General features: G+C 43.8%; 1 protein-coding gene across 7 annotated transcripts in view; it reads right to left on the bottom strand.

Moving 5' to 3' along the window:
* Positions 1 to 20,435, bottom strand: part of LOC147026570 (P2R1A-PPP2R2A-interacting phosphatase regulator 1-like) — a 43,032-nt gene that overhangs the window by 8,965 nt on the left and 13,632 nt on the right. For 3 of the 7 annotated variants that reach the window (XM_085882126.1, XM_085882125.1, XM_085882129.1), the window contains 6 exons: positions 16,966 to 17,020; positions 16,682 to 16,780; positions 15,486 to 15,556; positions 15,209 to 15,273; positions 10,720 to 14,205; positions 10,359 to 10,527 (listed from right to left, as the gene is read on the bottom strand). In XM_085882126.1, the coding sequence (XP_085738252.1) occupies positions 13,841 to 14,205; positions 15,209 to 15,273; positions 15,486 to 15,556; positions 16,682 to 16,780; positions 16,966 to 17,020 (655 nt within the window). In that variant the 3' untranslated portion in view covers positions 10,359 to 10,527; positions 10,720 to 13,840. Of the gene's footprint in view, positions 1 to 10,358; positions 10,528 to 10,719; positions 14,810 to 15,208; positions 15,274 to 15,485; positions 15,557 to 16,681; positions 16,781 to 16,965; positions 17,021 to 20,435 lie in introns of those variants that run through there. The other 4 variants (XM_085882127.1, XM_085882130.1, XM_085882132.1 and 1 more) reach the window with 4 other exon arrangements.

The following is a 20,435-nucleotide window of genomic DNA, read 5'->3' as shown; positions in this document are numbered from 1 at the left end:
AGTCAAAGCTGAAAATTGGGTCAGGTGGGGTATATTTGTCACAAGCATCAACCTCTGGAGCATCCCAAAAATGGACTCTTTCACACCAGGACAAAGTTACAAAAGCAGAAGCTATATGGGTCATGAAAGTTGCACAAGACAATTTATCTTTCAGATCATGTGATAAGATAGCTGAAACATTTCAAGAAATGTTCACCGACAGTGATGTTGCAAGGGATGTGAAACGTAACTGTAGTAAAGTCTCATATGTAGTCTCACATGGACTTGGTTCTTTCTTTCATGAAGATCTTGTTACAAAGATTAGGAACACTTCTACATTTTATGCCATCTTGTTAGATGAAACTACTAAATGACCATATGAAAAAGCAACTAGATATCCATATTCGTTTTTGGAATGATGGATTGATTGACACACACTACTTGAAGTCAAAGATGTTGGGTCATGCAACAGCTCAAATTCTGAGGGACACCCTTTCAGACGCATTGGAAGAAGATGGTCTTGATTTAAAAAAAACATGATTATGCTGGGAATGGATGGACTTAATGTAAACAAAGCATTATGGGAAAAAAATGGATGCAGACTGCAAGGCTGCAGGTTCCCATGGGCTTGTTGATGTAGGATCATGCAACATACACACAGTACACAATGCATTTGGAAAAGCAATGGGTGTTCTAGAATCGTGGGGCATAGACAGTTTTCTTGATCAGCTATTCAAGTTCTTCCATCAAACGGCATCACGTAAAGAGGACTACTCCCAAATTCAAGCTTTGATGGAGGTGGAGAACCATGTTCTTCTACGCTATGTTAGCAATCGATGGTTGAGCATTGGCCCTGTATTGGAAAGAGTGATAGAGCAATGGAAAAGTTTGGTTGAGTACTTCACTGTCTTCCTCCCAAAAGAAAATGTGAAGCTGCTTATCTCTAGTCAGATATACAAAGACGTTAGAAAACAGCTGTGTGACCTGACCCTGCTCAGATTGCACTTCTTGCAGTACCTTACCAGTGCATTTATTGGGTTCCTCACTCTTTTCCAGTCTCAAGAGCCACTCATGCATGTCCTTTATTCAGAGCTCTCAGATCTCTTGAAGAACATACTTAAGAAATTTCTGACATGTGAAGTCATAAAAGACAAAGAAGGCCAAGATTTGCTTGATACTGACATTATGAAGAAGGACCTGATGTTATCCAATGACCGCATTGCCATTGGTGAATCAACAAGACAGCTTCTGCCAAAGAAGAACATCACTCCATTGGATAAAGTTGGTTTCTTCTCAGATGTCAAGGATGCATATGCTGCTGTAGCAAAGCATTTGATTAATCGCCTTCCACTGGACAATTCTTTGCTGAGGCGATTACGTTTCTTCCATCCACTGATGAGACGGCAGGAGAAATCGATGGATTCTATCAAAGCAGCTGCCTGGAAATTTCCTCATATCTTTTCTGATAAAGACATAGATCAAATTGGTGATGAATGGATGCTTTACCAGGCTGAGAATGAAATCAATGAATCCTGGTTCATGGAGGAAGGAGGCTCATATCAGAGAGTTGATAGATATTGGGCCAGAGTGTTGGATGTGAAGACCTCTACTGGCAAAGAGAAGTACCCCATTCTTGGACAGTTTGTGAAAGTTGTTTTGGCCATATCACATGGACAGGCTGATGTTGAAAGGGGTTTTTCACTGAACAAATATACAGTCACTTCACAGAGAACCCATCTGAGTGAAAATGCTGTGAATGGTTTGAGAACCATAAAAGATGCAGTGACCCATAATGGAAAGGGTGAACCATGCCAAGTTCCAGTTACCAAATCGATGCTGGAGAGTGTGCGCCAAGCACATAGGAAATACAAAGCAGATAGAGATGCAAAACAGAACCTAAAAAAAGAAGCTGAAGAAAAAGAGGAGAAAAAACTCAGGAAACAGAAGGACAGACTTCAACTGGACCTGAAAACAGCTGATAAACTTGTGGCTGAAGCGAATGAACGTCTGAAGAAAGCTCTGGCATCAAAATCTCAAATAATGGAAGAAATTTGTGCAGCTCAGGCCCTCCTTGAATCAGGACATAATAAGCTGTCACAAACCAATTCCAGCTTGGGAAAATTGGAAAAAAAAACTGTCTCGGTGCAGAAAAAGAAAATTGTAATGTGGGTGATCAGTGTGATCTGCCCCTCAGGTCAGGGTGATGGTGTTAGTGGTGATGGGAAATAAATGGAAACAGTCCTAATGTATTATATGTTTGAAAGAGTTAGTCTGTTAAATCATAAACCATGTAAATAAGTTTCATTGTAATAAAGTTTTTTTTCATGGGTGCTCTGATGACTTTGCTTTGTTCAGCCATTGAACCTGGCATCATGTATGGTATCACATTTATATATTGTGTTCTTTTGCATATGAATAGGGCTATTTTCACTTTGTAGCATTAAAGCCCTCACCGAAGTAAGACAGATTTATTTTCACATGTTATTTATAATTCAATGCTCGGGAAATGATTTTATGATTTTTTTCTCCATAATAGTAAAACTGTTTATATTTTATGTTCTAAAGCCCACTTGGCACTGATAGTTGTACTCTAGAATGTAACCAGTTTGAGTTATAACATCTTAAATAAAAAACTAAAGTGTTTTGAAAGTCCAATATTAATGTGTTATATTTGCAGAGTGTACACTCCTGAATTTGTGCATTTTAATTAAGATTACATATAGTCCAGTAGAATTACACTATAACCTGAAAAAATTGCAATAGTTTTTTTTTATTGCTGGATCTTGTTCAGGAGGTCACTCTGAATGTCCCAATATAAAATAGGACAAAACATCAGCATCACCATCTGCGCTTAGGGTCTTGATGCCGTTTTCACCCATCTTTTCCATCAGCAAATGTATAAAGCACTGCTTGTTCTCAGCATTTGCTAGAAAGTGTTCCTTTTTTGTAGTTAGTGGCATTTGGGGGGAAAAAGAAACTCGTGGACCAACAGCTCCCTTCGTTCTCCTCTGATGGGTAACATCTTTGGTGGAAGGACCATGAGCGTATCCGTCAAATACTACAATGGCATTTTTGTAGTGCTTTTGGACATGGGTGATGTAGTGATCACAGATTTCCTCGTAGGTGTCATCTTTCTTCCAAGGTGTTCTGTAAAGGAGAGATCCACCATCTAGTAAGTAGTACTCAGGGATGCGCTGTAGTGCATCTCCTGCAACTGCTGTTGGTGCACAGCTCTCAAGTGCGTCGCCAAGTTGTGGCTTATTCGCTTCTCGCATAACTCCGTGGGCATCAAACAAGGACGCAGGATAGCTTGAGAGTTCGTGCTTGAACAGGCCCTTCAAATCTCTGTTTGGTTCACTGTTTGCAACAAGGAGCAGGCGCTGGAACAGCAGTTGTGGATCAACTGGTACAGCAATGGTTTCATTGCCTGCAGAGACCACCTTCTGACCCATTATTTTGGCGGTGTCTGCCTTCTTAAATGAATACTCGAACATATTCTGGCCAGACATCTTCTGTAGAATAGCTGAACCAACTTCTTCTGCTTTATGTGGGTTTGCTGAACTATGTGAGACGACTCCAGTTGCAATGTTCCTGAGGTTGTCTGACTGGACAAGTGGATTTCGGTCTTGAAGGAATTTTGAGATTGTGTCGGTGTCTTTGCAGTCCCGGGCTTTTCTCGATGACGACATCTCTTTGTGCTGCTCGCTGGTGCAATAATGGGTCCCTGTTAGATTTTGCATGCTCTCATTTACCGATGCACAGCTAACAACCATCGTGTCCTCTGAGTTTCCTCCATGCCACGACCACGGGTCAATCCACCAGTTGACTTCAGAGTCCGCATTAAGACTTATTCAATTACAAGGTCAGTCGGGAGACCCGCCCAGAACCTGTCAGTTCTTCGAATGACAAATTTTCCAGAGCGGAACTGATGGTGAACATCCGGGCTAATCTTCTCCAAGTTGAGCATGTCTGTCAGGTAAACATGGCCGGACTTCGTGTAGTGTGAATGTCCTGCGGAAGCAAGGTGTGGCAACATCTTCCGCAGTGAGGACAAGTGGAGGTCAAAATCGCCTGTTCGTTCTGCCTTCAGAAACTGGAGAAGTAGCTCGACCATCGACATGTACTGTAGCCACAGTTGGCCCATCGGGAACTCAGCGATCCGTGACGTGTGTTTCTGCAGGACCTGGCTTATTCTCTTCAAGACGTCACGACTGCATGCTTATTTCGCTTGAATATCAACCGCAAGTAGACCATCGTATAGCTGACCTGCCTCTTTGAGATCTGGGTGCACATCATCTCTTTCACTCAATGTTATCATATTTGACTTCGTTTTCGTGGGACATGAAATCATATGCTTCACACAGAATCATTGAATTCAGAACTGCATAAATCGGTGTATGCCCACGTATAGCCCAAGCATAGGCCTTGCCATTCAGGATGCAGTCTACTGCATTTTCGGCATAAACTAATTCAAGTGCTTCCTGAAGTCCTGAGGCATTCATGAGGTGTCCAATGGATCCAAGATAACTCATCATGAGGTGAAAACCTCCTAACTTGAGGACTACTTTCTTCAGTTCGCTGGATTTGTCCTCATGATGAATGATCATCCGCGCTTTCAACCACAATGGTTGATCAAATGTCAGAATAGGAATGGTACTGTGTTTCCTGTTTTCTTCGACAACAAACAGCAATGTCGAGTAGACGCAGGACATGTTCATGGGGTCTAAGTCTATCATCTGAAGGAAGTGTACGGATGATTTACCTGGATGTTCACCCTTGCATATAACTTGCAATCGTTCCTGACCACCCTGGTCTACTGGGACAAAGGGGCAAGGAAATCTTCCAGAGAAGATTTAGGTTGGAGGTAAGATTGTTGACAATTAAATCAGGCAGTTTCTGGAAAAGTAATGACGACTTTTTCCCAAGAAACCTGTTGTGATAATGGATGGCAATCTTAGCTGCCAGGACCCCATCATCTGGATAGGCTAAGAATCGTGGTACTGGCTTCTGACTTAGTACTTCTGGTGTACAAGCTACCACTATTCCCATACCATGGAATGTACCATGGTGCGGAGGTTGTGGTCTACATTGTCGGCAATGTCGTGGCCAAAGTGACCTGATATTGGGTAGGTCGTATCACTTGATCTGGCTGCAGACTTGGAGAAGCGCAAAACCTCATCATAGGATAAACATAAGCCATGAGCATAAAGACTGTCTATTAAAAATCTAGAACCATACAAATGGTGCAGTTGGACACCTAGCCCAAATGGGATGGGTGCAAGGACGGTTCGAGGCCTAGTAGCTTGCATGATGCAATGGCCTATTGTGGCAACCTTCAGGTCATTTGCACCTGGGAAAAGACCAGACAAAATAAGCTGAAGTGATTCTGGCAAGTATTTCAAGTTAAGATCAAGAGACCTAAGTTGAACTGGGTCTGGGAATGTTGATTTGGAAGTGCCCTGCGCTTTAATGTCCGATTTGATGAGTTCACCTGCAGTCTTGATAATTCGTCGCTTCTCATCAGCTTCATTGTCCATTTTAGGAGTGTCATAAAATTCCTGGAGGATCTGCGCTTGAGCTTTCCTGAATGTCACAATGTTCGGTCTGCCATTTATGTTCGTGATCACAACCCGCTCTCCAAAATGTTCAAATAACTTTACACGCATATACATTGGAGAGTATGGGTCTTCACATATCTTTGAAATTTCATCAACAAGATCAGTGACTGTGGTTTGTTCAGTCTCCTTCCTGTAGGTCATCGATGACCTGCAGGAATGCCTCTTGTCGTTGAATGTTTGTCCGCCTCCCTTGCTTAGTCGGTGGAATAATGCTTCTGGTGTCACTTCTGTAACGGAGTGGTATTTGCTTCCCTGTTCTGATGTTTACACTACAAACTATGTGGTAAATGGCATCTGCCGCGTGAAGGTCAATGCAAGATGCCAAACGTCCTCGAACTTTCTCTGCCCAAGGATCGTTTGAGGGCCTTTGGTCGCATGCTTTAAAGATAGACCTCTGGAAGTCCCACGTTCGAACAGGGAAAGAATCATCAGAGTTGGTGTCTGCTGACATCCCACAAAGGAAGCAGTGTTCCAAAAAGTTAAATATGGGTTCAATAGAACGGCGACTTGGCGGCTCTGGCTCCTCCCAAAACTTTCGTTTTAACGAAAACTGTATGGATTTCTTGTTGCAAAAGTCTAGTCTGCATTCAGAGTGGAACTTCTGTCCCACTATCACGTTGATGGCAACTCCTCTTGATTGTGCAGCTTCCCTCACTATGGGCACCCTTCTCTGTCAAAGTAAACGTTTGTTGGCCATCATCAAGCTGTTTCTCACACATGGCACACTTTGTGTCTGTCATCCATGGAGTAGAGGTCGCCCTGTGGATGGAAAATTAGTTTTTAGGATATTGTCAAAGCTATGCTAAATTCCACGAAAATCAGTCAAGTAGTTTACCTAATGCTATGCGCGTACATACGACGTCTAATACCCCACACAAACAATCTGAACCAAACACCATATACACAGTACACTCTACAGCAGTCACTACACAAAGCATGCAAAATGAAATCAGTCATGCCCACAGTGTAAAAATAGCCGCATAAATCTGATGTATTGTACAGATACACTCATGATCACCTGAACAAAGAGTCACCTGGCCGTTGAATCCATTTACCTAAGGTGAAATGTGCTGGTGTAGGTTACCCTGATGGGGGGGGGGGAGGGGGTTTGTTGTGTTCCATGTTGTGTTGCATAGTTTATTTGTCAATCCCGATGTATACTACATGATAAGGGAAAATAAACTCTTTTGAATTTGATTTGAATTTGTTTGACACCTATGACATCATGTATGATGCCTATGACGTCATTTCTGACATATATGACATCATATACAAATTTTGACGACATATTTGAATTCCTTGGGGTCACTTTCCTATCTGATAATAATACATTTATGGGGTCGAAAACGCACCGTTTAGGAGATATCAGCCCCCCCCCCACCCCCAAGTGCTCAATGGTGGCCATTTTGAATTTATGCAAATTAGGGCACTTCCGGTGGTCCTATTTTGTCCTATTTTATATTGGGACATTCAGAGTGACCCCCTGAACAAGATCTAGCAATAAAAAACTATTGCAATTTGTTTCAGGTTCAGCCATTCTGGGGCTAAATCTACTGGATAGTGCCTAATATACTGAAACGTGTACAATCGTATAAAGGCTTTCATCAATGCTAACCGAATCATGAGGTATACATGATAGTTATGCAACCATAGGCTATACACGTACTAAGTAAGATGATGTAACCATACAGACACTATAGTGCTTCATGTAGTAGTTATTATGTATATATATTTTTTAATTGAAATAGGTGGATATAGGATATAATGTTGATACTATACAATCTGAGCACCCTAATTAGTTTGATAGCTTTAACTGCATTCAAATTTTGAAATCCCACATTTTTTTTTTGGCAGCCACTGGGCACACTGCAGTTTATAGCTGGCTCGGGATTCAAACCCAGTAGAGACAGCTTAAAGGTGAGTGTGCGTACCTGTCGGCCATCCTTCCAGCCATTACTGTATAGGCCACTTGATGGAGTCTAAATACAAATCATTCGTAGGCCAAAGACATTGAATAAGTGGACATCAATATACTTTAGTGCGAAGTGCAAGGATAATGGACAAATGGATATAGTATGTTGGATTTGAACCTAGACTCCAAGCATCATGAGCCATCCGTTCAGGTGGGAACGCGAAACGGGAAAACCCAAATTACATTTACAACCAAATAATAATTTTTTTTTTTTAGATGTTTGTTTCCTCCTTTGGGAGTTGTCACGTGGAATTGTTTTTATTCTCGGGATCTGGCAAGATATGATACACAACCAGTACTGGCATCCATTAATTGAAGTCGTGTGCAGGTTCAGCCATAACCCGATCCATCGGTATCGCAAAGACGTCAACATAAATTTTAAACAAAACGGAAAACCGCGATGTGTTGATTCACCTTGTGCTTCAACAAATTGTATTACGTCTTTGCGATTACTCTTCTGTGGACTCGGAGCCGTTTTAGAGATCAACAATTGGATGCACATCAATTTGCACTCGTACATAGTCAAAGGAAATTGTGCTAACGTCCAAAGCAAAGTAATTTTGTGTTGAGCGTTGAGGCACAGGAAACGACATCCTCGTAATGAGAAGTTCAGTTCAAAACGTAATTATGACATCACGGTTTGTCCCTGGATTGCTATAGCAACACCTGCCTTCTTTGAAAAAAGATCAAATCTCATCCTATCTCTTGCTGAATGTGAAAATGCCATTTCGTTGAAATTGATCGATATACCAAACAACCAGGATGGGGGGGGGGAGATGTGACTAGGCTCGTATGAGAGCCAACACACAACACACAGCAAGGGGGGTATGAGACAAGAGGGGAGGGAGTGGGAAGGACAAAACGGTGGGGAACAGAGACAATAGGAGATCTGTGGAAGGGAGAGGGATGGGGCAGGGAACATGGGGAATAGAAGATGGACATTACAGGGACTTTCAGGAAGGAAAGCAGGGAATTTCAAGGAGGTGGGTATGGGGTGGATTAACGGGATAGAAAAGATTGAGGATTTGTATGGGGGATGATAAGAGGTGGTGGTGAACAGCTGTTTTGAAGACCTGGAGGGAAAAATGGGATTGAAGAGAGTGTGAGAGTGTACTCCAAAGGCAGGAAAAAAGAGGAATGAAAGAGTGAAGGTGAGCAGTGATTCTTTTGGTCGTTTTACCAGAAGACGGTTGTTGGTGGACCTTGAGCGCCCTGCAGAAATATGGTGGGGACAAATCGCAGGGGGGAGGGGGGTGAGACCGGAGAGGAGACGGTAGAAGACAGAAAGACCACCGACCAACCTGCGATGAGAGAGTGAGAGGCCCAAAGACTCAGCCTCATCATGGGAGATATTAATGATCCTAAATGCCTTGGTTTCCACAGCGTGAAGCCGAGAAAGGTGAGAGGCAGGAGCACCAGCCCAGAGGGGAGAGCAGTACTCCATCAGGCTGCGGACGAAAGCTTTGTAAGTGGTCAGACGCTCAGGTGGACCGAGGAAGGACTTTGCACGATCGAGGATTCCCAATCGGTGACTGGCTTTGGAAGCCAGCTTGGAAATGTGGCTTTCCCAGGAAAGGTCACAGCAGATCGTGAGACCCAGAAGCTTGAAAAAAAGGACTTCTTCCAGAGGATTGTTGAGAAAGTAGATGGGAGGGGGGGGGGGTATCTAATGGTCCTTCGGAGAGACATAGTGAGAGTACAGGAAGATTAGTACTGTACTGGCAGGGAATCGCAATAGACGCAGCTCCACAGAGATTATGGTTGACACTTGCATTTTCACCTCATCACCTTGATTTTGTACTTTAATATTTTGTGGACCTCTGCTACTTATTCACTTAGAAAGTTACTTTAGCCCCCCCCCACCCACCCTTCAGGTAAATCCAGTTGTGCCCCTCATTGGGTTGGCCCATCAGCGCTCCCATCTGAACCTCGTTCAGCACTTCCCATCTGACCATGATGACGAGAACTCATTCAAATCCCATGCATTCCCATATGTTCAGCGATTGTGAACAAATGTCCTTAAACAGCACGTTGATTGTGCACATAATCACACACAGAGCAAAGACATTGGAATAAATCAATGCACATCAAACTCCTCCATGAATGAGCCAGAGACCAATATGAACAAAAATAAAATGCTGGAACAAGCTTGATGGGAACATTTGTGAGAACAGATTAAAAGAAGACGATCGAAAGTGCATTTTGCTTCTGATTAATATTTTACAAAAAGTGATATTTCACCCAGTTCGAAGGAATCGCCGGCGATGACGTGGGAGACTCGACGTCAATCTTCAAACCATGACGTCGGATTCCCAAAGGTCAAGAATCACTCTCAAAATGCGTGAAGCGACCCTGAAGCACCATCCAGGTGGATCTTTAAAAGCTGAGACCTTCCACATAGTTGTGTGGTGGCACGTGCTTGGTGAGGGTCATCGAGTGATACTCTGGGCCGTGCCGAGGTCATGATGATGCTGCTTGATGATCTCTGCGGTCGACCTTTTGAAAGACTGTCTGTTGTGAGACCTTATATCGTCGAAGCATGAAATTTGTATAGCAAGACCTTGATGGAGGCTAAGAACGTCGGAATGTGAATTAGAGCAACCAAAGGATGGCAACTCGCACCAAACGAATCGACATTTCGCAGTTGGTTTCGTGTTTCCTGAGATCGATGATGCTGGTTTGCGACATTTATGCGACATTGTCATGGGAAAGCGCATGGTGAACAGGCCAAGGGTCGTGCAGACGTGTGCGGGAGACAGACTCACACTGATGTATGAAAGAAATCTCACCGCAAATGGACTGCACGATTAAATGGTGATTCCCGTTTTATATAACGAGCTGATGGCTACGATGCCCCTCTGCGCTCCTCCTCCTTTCTCTGATGAATACAGGGCTCCAAGAGCAATATGCACTCCTTTTGTCGGTGAAGGGGTTCTCGCAGGTCCACACTCCTCCTCCCTGATAAAACAAAAATGACTGTCACTTTACACCTGTCATCACATACATCATCTTTGTGTGGTGTGTGTGTGTTAATGTGCAGGAGGGCAATTTACTTTGTTTCACTCAAAGGCATCAGTCACCTCTAACGGTCAAATACCAGGCCAGCAGAATATCCTGCAGGTACACACACTCACCTCTGAGCTGTCTCACCTGGGTTTGAATGTCGTCCCAGTTGTAAATTGTCATCCTGGTGGTTTGCAGGCAGGGTGAGGCATCAATGTGTGCAGCAACCCTCAGGTCGACATTGAACTGGGCATCCCATCTTCCAGCTGGTTAATGGGTGTTTGAGATCCACGATATCTTTCACGAAGAGTAGGCGAGCTGTCACCTGCACCTTGAACAAATCTAATAAATAAAATTTGTTATCTGTAAGTTTGCATTTTTTTGCAAAGACCACTGGGTCAATAACCACCACGTTTGTCACACAGACCAAGTCTGGGATTGTCCTAAAGGCATTTTTATCCACCATCTCAGCCTTTAAAAACCCTTCAACTTTGTCTGGCCATGAAGCTGCGTGACTATATGTCTATGAATTACGTACTGTCTGAATGTGAGTTGAATCCTGACTGCACGTACGTCTATTAATTACGTACTATTGCTGTGAACCTTTTAAACATTTTTACCCTTTAGGGTTTAGACTGTTGAGGCCCCTTAGACCTTTGAAGACCCCCAAGACCTTTAAAGACGTCAAAGACCCTTTGGATGCCAAAAGACTTGTAAGATCTTGAAAAGACTCGGCAACGCCGGGAACCTTTGCTATTTACAATAATTAGTGTTCTAACTTAGCCTGGTGTTGGCTTAGTGGTTAGGGCAGCGGCTTGGGATCCTCAGGTCCTGAGTTCAAGCCCCGTTGGCCGCTGAATTAAAATACACCAGGAGGTTGACTCAGCCTGTCATCCTTCTGAGGTCGGCAAAATGAGCACCAGTTGTACTGGTAAGAGGGACACTGCATCAGCGGCAGAGCCGCGTCCCAACCAATGATGCAACCAGCAGCTACAGGCTGCACTCGATAGAGAGGGTGTTCTAACCTACTTCGTCGAACGTTATGCCACATCAACTGGTTCGCGAAAGATGAGCCAACAACTTTCGCTGGCTGACTCCATGAAAATGTGGGAATAATTGTGGCCATTAACAAGAAAAATAAATGTCGTATAACTTTGTATTCATTCGTAAAATGATATCCATTGTAAATGATGTCCCTGGTCTCGTTTAGCGTTTTATTTAGCTTTTATATCCCTTTCTGACCCACCAAGCAATGTACAGTTGAAATCTGTTTGTTATAAACTTTAGTGTTCATCCCAGCACTCCCACCACCTGCAAGCAGAGGCCATTAATTTGTGTACATGTCGGAATTTTTCACCAAAACAAAACCTGGTCCCTTCATGCTGATTCGAGAGCCAAGTCGGGGACTGGGCTGAAGTACCAACACACAATGACCTACTCTTCATGGGTAAAGATTCGTAATGTCTACAATAGATCTGGGACGGCCAGTCTTACATCACAATCCAAAAGACGACACACTTCGAGATGCAAAACTCTGCTGACAACACACCGGAATGACTGCTTTTAGCTCATCCCAACTTTCAGGAGGACAACCGAGACAAGTACTCAACTGAGATAGCTCGCTGCACAAAGCAGATTTGCTTTTTGTGCAGCTAGCTGTCGCTCATTATGCATTCTCTCAATGATCACTACATTGTATCAATGTAATACAAGTCAAGTTAGTACACACATTGTGTCAAGTAATTAACACAGTTGCTTTCATGAGGAGTGTAGAAGTTTTTTGTAATGCACTTGTTTAACAGAACCTGGCACCACATGTTTCAGTGTATTGGCAAAATGAGCTATTATAGTAATGTAATACACGTTGTGGTCAAGCAAGCTGGCAGGCTGCCTGATAGGTAGTGCACGCACCTTTGAGCTACCTGGTGTGGGAATAACTTCCGACGTAAGCATAAACTGTCGTCCTGGGGTGTGTTGCAGACGTGTCCCGTCAACGAGCCAGTCATCCCTTGGATGGGGCATTAAGCTTGGGACCCGTGTGCTGGGATTGATTGTTAATGGGCACTAAAGATCCTGCATCGTGTCTTTTTACCAAGAGTTGGTGGCAGTGTGTTGTCATGTTCAAGCTAACCACAAAGCTTATTGTAAAATTAAAACTACGGTGAAGTCAATGGCACGCCATCACAAATCCCGATGCGTCCCGCTTAAAGATGGCAAAACGTTCCATCAGGAATGACCAATATCAAATTCTGAGTTTTTTTTTTCAAAATTTTTTTTCTGTTTTGACCCGTGACCCTAAGTCCCCACCCTCTACAGCATGAAGTGGGGTTCAAATCGAAACAATCGTTACACGTTTCATGCGTTCCCCAATGCTGATTGCATATAACGTTTCATTGAGAAAATGTGCCTGTAATTGAATTTTTTGCTGTTTGACCTGATGACCCCACCCAGGGTCAAAGTTATCCTGCTCTCACGCCTTCTTGCCACGGTGGTGATCATAACCACCAAGTTTGGTGAATTTCTACACAATAGTTAAGGAGGCGAAAGCATAACGGACAGACAGACAGATAGACAGAGCTGATTACAATTTTTTAAAAAGCGTGGACATTAAAATAAATAAATTAACAATTTTTTTTTTTTTTTTAAGCATTCAGACATTTGTTCGTTTTTCAAATATTAGGAAAGAAAACAGACAACATATACAAATATACATGATTAAATGCATTTGCATTTGTGCACCAAACACATGCCAGTAAAAGCAAAACTGGACAAAAAAAAAAAAAACCAAACAACAAAACAAAACAAAAAAAATAACGAATAGAGTTACACGGTTCATATTTACACCAATCCAGGCAGGGAATTGGATTTCCTTATTCACAGTCGACAAAAAGCAACGTTGTCGCTCATCAATGGAGACAAAAAGGATCGTAGCAGAAAAGATCACCTCCCGATGAACAGCAACTGCGTAACAGCAGAGGGAGCTCGCTCCGAGTACGCCGTGTGCACGCGGAGGGTGCTGCTTCGTCCTCTTCTTCCTTTTTGCAGACGACAAAGTTCAAACGTCAAATCCGTATGAAATGTTTGTGATGCTCGCATTCACGTGACATTCTTTCCCATGCAGAAATCTGTGGTCGTGGCAACGGTTTGATGCGACGGCAAAGAGCAGCTCGGAAGGGCGCATCCTAATAATGACCCTCAAAGGATTCGCACAAAATCCAAGGTGGAAGAACGGGAAAAACCGAGCACGATGGTTTTTAAGGAAGCATCGTCACAATCGAAACAGCAGCAAAGTATCGTCACCTTGGCTCAAAGTTATGCAGGGAACAACATGCCATTTCATTATCGAACCTTGATAAACCAGTAAGTTCTGCACTTTCAGTTTCCGCACAACACTCAAAATAAAGCAGCAGAGAAAGCAGGTCAAGTACAAGCATGGAGATACAACTATAGTGCTCAGAAATAAGGGATTCAAGTCAAGGGCAGATAGGTGTTGAGAAAGCCTAGCGGCTGACGGGTATGAATGCCGAAGCAAGGATTGGCGTTTGTATTTGGTCGGGGTCTGAGGAAAGGGAGAGCAACCGAGGGGGCATCGAGGGGCTTTCGCTTTCGCTCTCCAGGCTGCTACCAGATGGGCTGCAAAGGAATAGGAATGACTGTTAATAACGAAATACTGTTAATGGAAGATATTTCAAAGTTTAAATTGAAAGAAAGCGAGATGGAGGTGGTGGGTAATATGACCTAACTTATAAATGTTACCATCTGCTGGTGATGAAACTCGACTTAAAATTGCATTAGTCATGATGACCTCACGAGTGGACAAAACAAGCCAAGCACATACAAGCAGTCAGCTTGGATCATCGTGGTGCATTGTGTGTTTAAAGTAAACTAATGATGAAATCATTTTGGTGGTGATGTGAATGTGCTGCAGAAATAAGTAGTGAGTTTAAGGACTGAGTGAATGAGTGCGGATAGGTTAGGGACCTATGAAGGAAGGAGCTGGGAGGGGCGATGCAGTCTGGTGAAGAAGATTCCCCGGCCGAGAGAAATGACCGCTTTGCTGGCAGTTCAATGTCTCCTTCCGCTGGAAACACCAATTGCTCACCACAACGAACGACAAATCACCCACCCTCACCCAAACCCTTCTGTTTGCAATCTCAAATATGAACCTTAATCCATAAGCCAAAATAATGCCCAATCACAATCTCTCACAACAATGTCGAACGTATGGTCATTATGACTATTCAACATGGTCATCCAGGGCCATCGATGATATATGGCAAGGGGAGGGAAGAGGGGGCTCATTTTGGGGAGAAAAAAAATGTATAAAAGGGAAAGAATGGGAGGACGGGAGATGAAGAGGAGAGTGGTGTTGAAGGAGTGGAGAGAGAAGGGAAACAGGTTTCGGAAGATGTAGGAGGAAGACGAAGGAATGGGGAATGTGTCAGGCATAAAGGGGTGGTGAGATCGGGAGGGGGATAAAAAAAAAACAAAACATGGTCATTCAAGGTTTACATAACAGCAAAACAATCTGAAGATTTGCAATGTAGTCATGCAAACTCGTAACGGTCACATTTCACTCATTCCCTAAACTGATACCTAAAGGTGAGACCTCCTCAAGCACGTTGCTCGGCCTCACCTTTCCGCTTGTTTGATCCAACGCCTCCGGCTCTAAGGCAGCCAATAGGACTAAGGCTTCTTCGCCTGTCAAAGAGAATCCGTCACTGTAATCATCGAACGAGAGTTGTCCTTCCAAGTGAGGATCAAACACATTTGGCCTTTTTCTTTCTTTCAACACAGGAATGGAAAGAACCAAATGGAATACAGTCAACTGAACAGGGGAGCAATAGGGGGTGGGGGACAAAAATGCTTGAAGAAAAGAAAAAATAACATGAAAGGAGGGGTGCAGTACTTGCATTGTAAATCGCCTTGGACTGGATGCGGGACTTGTGTTTACTGACGTTTGTAAGGAAGGAGAGAAGAGTTGCTGTGAAGGACACGCCAAAAATGCATTCATGAAAAGATATGGCATTGATGATCAAAAGGAAACACGAGAACAGTGCTCAGTGGAGGACATACCTCCGCCAGGCTGAACAGTTTATGATTTGTATCCCATTGATAGGCTGCATCTGCATCTGGACCAGAACGAAAACCTAATCGGCTTCTTCTTTTCACCTAGCGACCCAACTCATCCACCAAGTTTTGTCATAACTCATCGCCAACGTTTTGAAATACCGTGCCACACGTATATCGTCTTTGGCCCCATCCCTCGATGGTTAAGAAACACTTTAAAAATAGTTTTAAAAATCATCGTATCTGGATCCTGCTTCGGATCTTCACCAAAATCAAATCAATTCATCCTCAACACGCACCCAACCTGTCCACCAAGTTTCGTCTGAATCTGTCCATAACTTTTTGAGATATCCTGCTCACAGAAAAAGAGACAGGAATGAAAAATAACCTTTGTCAACCTTCAGTGGCAGAAGTAAAAAGTTTTTTTTGTGTGTGTGCCAAAAATAATTTTTAGATCATCTCATCGACTCTCAAAGAGATGAACTTGTAAAATGGGTCCTGATGTCCAGATGTCTATTCACCCTTAAGGTCATTGCTATTTTCTCTACTCCTCCCTTATCACCCAGCTGATTGTTATGAAACTTGACACATGAATATAAGACAGTAGCTCGCACAATCACTTGGGCTTCGATTTTTCGTTTTCAGGTGTTGGGGGCTCTCAATAGGGGGGGGAGGAGGGGGGGGGTTACCCCCCCCCAAAAAAACTTTGGATTCCTACCCATCCCTTATTTACCAACCAATTGTTGTAAAACTTGACACAACCCTTCTACAGACCACAACAATGGTCTGCAGGATCGCTGTGTCTTTCAATTTTGGATCGGGAAGGGGGGGGGCTCCCAGGTAGGTTCCCCCAAATTGACTCCAGTCAAACATCCATGACGTTTCCCAGATTTTGGATTCAGCAAAGGTCTGAATCACAACCTCAAGAGATGACAGTCAGCCCACTCAGGGCTATTTTTTAAAAATGTTTTTTTGGAGGAATACGATTATAAACAAATATTGAGAATTTTGAATCACGCCCAATCCTTGCAATACGCACCTTGCCGATGCCCCTCGTTGGTGATGGAGATGGTGAAAGTGGAAAGTTTTCCAACCTGCGCTGAACCAATGGCTTTTCCGAATCCGACGACGGATCACCCTGTGCATACAGCGATAATGTTGTGCACGCCATAAAGGTGCAAACTGTTATGTAAATGCTCACATTTTCGCAATTTAACATTTTGATAAAGCATTGTTATCTCTGTGAGAGGTTACATAATTTAATTGAATGACAATTGCCACTGTAATTTAAGGGCATATGAACTCCAAATGTACAATGCTTACAAGTGTGAAGACAGAATCCCATGATTGGCTAATTTGCATGGCCGCTTGTACTCCTCTGGAGAAGGTCCAAGGGGCAGGGGAGAACAATCCAATGAGAAATGCGAGAATAATTATTTTAAAAGTTAACCTGCAGAATTGATAATAGCATAAAATAAAGTTTGTATTTAAATTTTTTTTTAAAGGAATACCAATTATTGCATCATTTATAGGAGAAAATATATTTAGGCCAAATTATCGTGACAACTTGAAAACACTTTTCAAATACTGTAAACTCTCAAGTATTGTGTGGGTTACGTTCCTGGAAAATGTCGCGATAGTTAAAACCGTGATTGTTCAAACCAAGGGCCTATGGACAAAGGGGGGTTAGGTTCCTGGGCTACGAGAAAATAGAGAGGAAGATTGGCGGCAGCCAGAAATACACATAACATAATTGAAATAAATATGCAAAATAAATATAAAGCATGTTAACATTGAAATAAACATGTAAATAAAGTAAATACAGTATAAAATAAACAACTAGAAGGGTATTTAGTGGAGCGCATACCTCTGCCACGCAATGCCTGATCCAGTGGAACATATCGGGCCCAATACATTTTTTAGATACAGTCAAAGCTCGTTACTATGCCACCTCGCTTCTATGCCACTCTCGCTATTATACCACTTTTGCTCGGTCCCAACAAAATTCAATACAAAATAAATTTACTATGCCACCCCCTACTCTCGCTACCATGCCACTACTGTGTGACTGTTAAAAGGCACAAGCCATGAAAAAATCTGTATTGCGCAGTGCTCGATTATCACACTCACGTCCAAAGGCGAAGCGACGAACTGCAGTCCAGCTGCGCACAACATAACTCAATACGTACGCGCATAGTCAGACTGTCAAAACACGCGATTCTTCTCCCCGATGCCAGCCACAACAAGGCAATCACAACACGCACAACGAGACACAAAAAAGCGCGAGCACACACACAGACACGCAGGCACACGTACAACAGTGACATCATTTTTTTTCAAATTCAGCCCATAATGTCAGCTCAGAAACGCAAGCGAACTGACTTTACGCTGAAGGAGAAGAAGGAGATCATCGATGCCGCGAAGAAGGAGCCAAATCAGTCCAAGTTGGCCAGGGAGATTAGCAAGAAATGGGGCGTCGAAGTTAAGAGAACCACCGTGAAGGGCATTCTCAGCAAGAAGGATGCACCGAGGCTGCAATCAAAGCTGGATTTCCATCGAAGCGCATGAAGTTGACGCAGGCTCACGACCCGAAGCTTGATGAGGGAGTGCTCATGTGGCTGAAGCAATCAAGAGGACAGAATGTGCCTGTCAGCGGCGATCTGATCAAGGAGAAGGCGATGAAACTGGCCGAGCTGATGCACATCCCAGACTTCATGGCGAGCGACGGTTGGTTGGGCAATTTCAAGAAGCGCCACGGCATCACGTTCAAGACAGTGCAGGGCGAAGCTGGAGCGGTGGATTCGCAATCCCTTCTTGAGTGGCAACAACAGGTTCTCCGGCCCTTACTCGGGCAGTTCTCCGCAGACGACGTCTTCAACCGAGACGAGACTGGACTCTTCTGGCAGCTGCTTCCGAACAAGACCATGGCTTTCAGGGGAGAGCGGGGTACTGGAGGAAAGAAAAGCAAGCAAAGGATCACTCTTCTGGTTGGGGCAAACATGAGCGGCAGCGAGAAGTTCCCTCTTCTGGTGATTGGCAATTCCAAGAAACCCCGTGTCTTCAAGAACAAAGAGATCCCGGTCAAGTACAAGGCGGTGGATGATGGCGGAGCTTTTCGAGGAGATGTTGCGTGCGTGGGACGGACGACTCGGCCAGCAGGGACGCAGAGTGCTGGTCTGTCTCGATAACTTCTCTGGCCACCCTCCCGAGCTCGAGCTGAACAACATCCAACTGGTCTTCTTCCCACCCAACACGACAGCCAATTCGCAACCAATGGATCAGGGAATCATAGAGAACCTCAAGCACCACTACAAGAAGCTCCTGCTATGCCGCCGGCTTGAGGCCATAGATGAGGGAAAGGAGTTCAAGTTCACGTTGCTCGACGCTCTACACGTCGCCCGGCGTGCTTGGGGGCAGGTCGGCAAGTCGACGATCAGGAACTGTTTCGCGAAGGCCAAGTTCATCGAAGAGGAGATCCAAACTGAGCCACAAGATGCGGAGCTGCCCGACATCTGGGAAGCTCTGCCTGCCGAGGAAAAGATGCACGAGAACGAGGAGGTCGAGCTGTCTGACTTTCTCGAAGCCGACGAGCGCCTCGCGACTGGCGGGTATTTCATGCTGGAGGAGATTGCGGAGGAGATTCTGCGCAGTGAGGAGCTGGTGGAAAGCGAAGATGACGAGGTAACTGTCGAGGAGGAAATCGTCTGCTCGAGGAAGCCCAGCGCGCTTGTAGCACCGTCCGGAAGTTCATGCAGCAGAGAAGCGGGAAGCCCGGTGTGATGCAAGCATGCGATCGGCTAGACAACGAGATGCACGAGATCCGCCGAAAGAAGATGCGCCAGCCGACGATTCTTGAAAGCTTTGTGTGTCGTGAATTTCTCGCCATGCCATATGTTAGTGTGTGAACTCTGTTAGTGTGTGTATGTTCTCCGTTCACTTAGCTTATACAACAGTCGTGCCTTTTACTTGCTGGAATAAATTTTGTCTAAAGATTAACTACAGATGGGTAACTTGAGAAAATAAGGCCGTTTTTACAAAATCTCGTTACTATGCCACTCTCGCTACTATGCCACTTTTGCTCGGTCCCGACGGGTGGCATAGTAACAAGCTTTGACTGTATTGTGCAATATATCATTTTAGCCCTATCCCTCAATGGTGAAGAATCACTGGAAAAATAAATTATTGGATCCAGATTCGGATCTTCACCAAAAATGAATCAATTCTTCCTCATCACACACCAAATGTGTCCAAGTTTCATCCGAATCCATCCACAACTTTTTGAGATATTGTGCTATATACCGTTTTTGGTGCCATCTCTCAGCGGTGAAGAATTACTTTTAAAAAATATATAATTCTAGTATCCGGATCTACAGCTAGATCTTCACCAAATTCGAATTGATTTGTCCTCATCATACACCCAACCTGCCCTGCAAATTTCATCAGAATCCATCCACAACTTTTTGAGATATTCTGCACACAAACAAAGACAGTAGTGAAAACACAACTTCCTTCCACCTTCAGTGGCACAGATTTAAAAACAACAAAAAAACACAAGACTTTTACTTTTTAAATTTATACCAAAACAGCGAGGAGATTTTTTTTTGCAAAACAACGAGATGGATGAGGGTAAGAATATGACTGCACTCTGCCGTAAATAAAAAAAAAACAACACAAGACTTAGCTCTGGATGATGATGATGATGATGATACTGTTGGAGTGGGGTCGGGTTGGAGGTTTGAGAAATGTGGATGTAAAATTTGCAATGGCCGTTAGATCATCAGGACCTGGTTGAG

The sequence above is a fragment of the Eptatretus burgeri genome, chromosome 5, assembly GCF_056783735.1.
Source record: "Eptatretus burgeri isolate ZD-2024b chromosome 5, Ebu_testis_v1, whole genome shotgun sequence".
Taxonomy (NCBI): Eukaryota; Metazoa; Chordata; class Myxini; order Myxiniformes; family Myxinidae; genus Eptatretus; species Eptatretus burgeri.
This window is presented reverse-complemented; position numbering and strand designations above follow the sequence as displayed.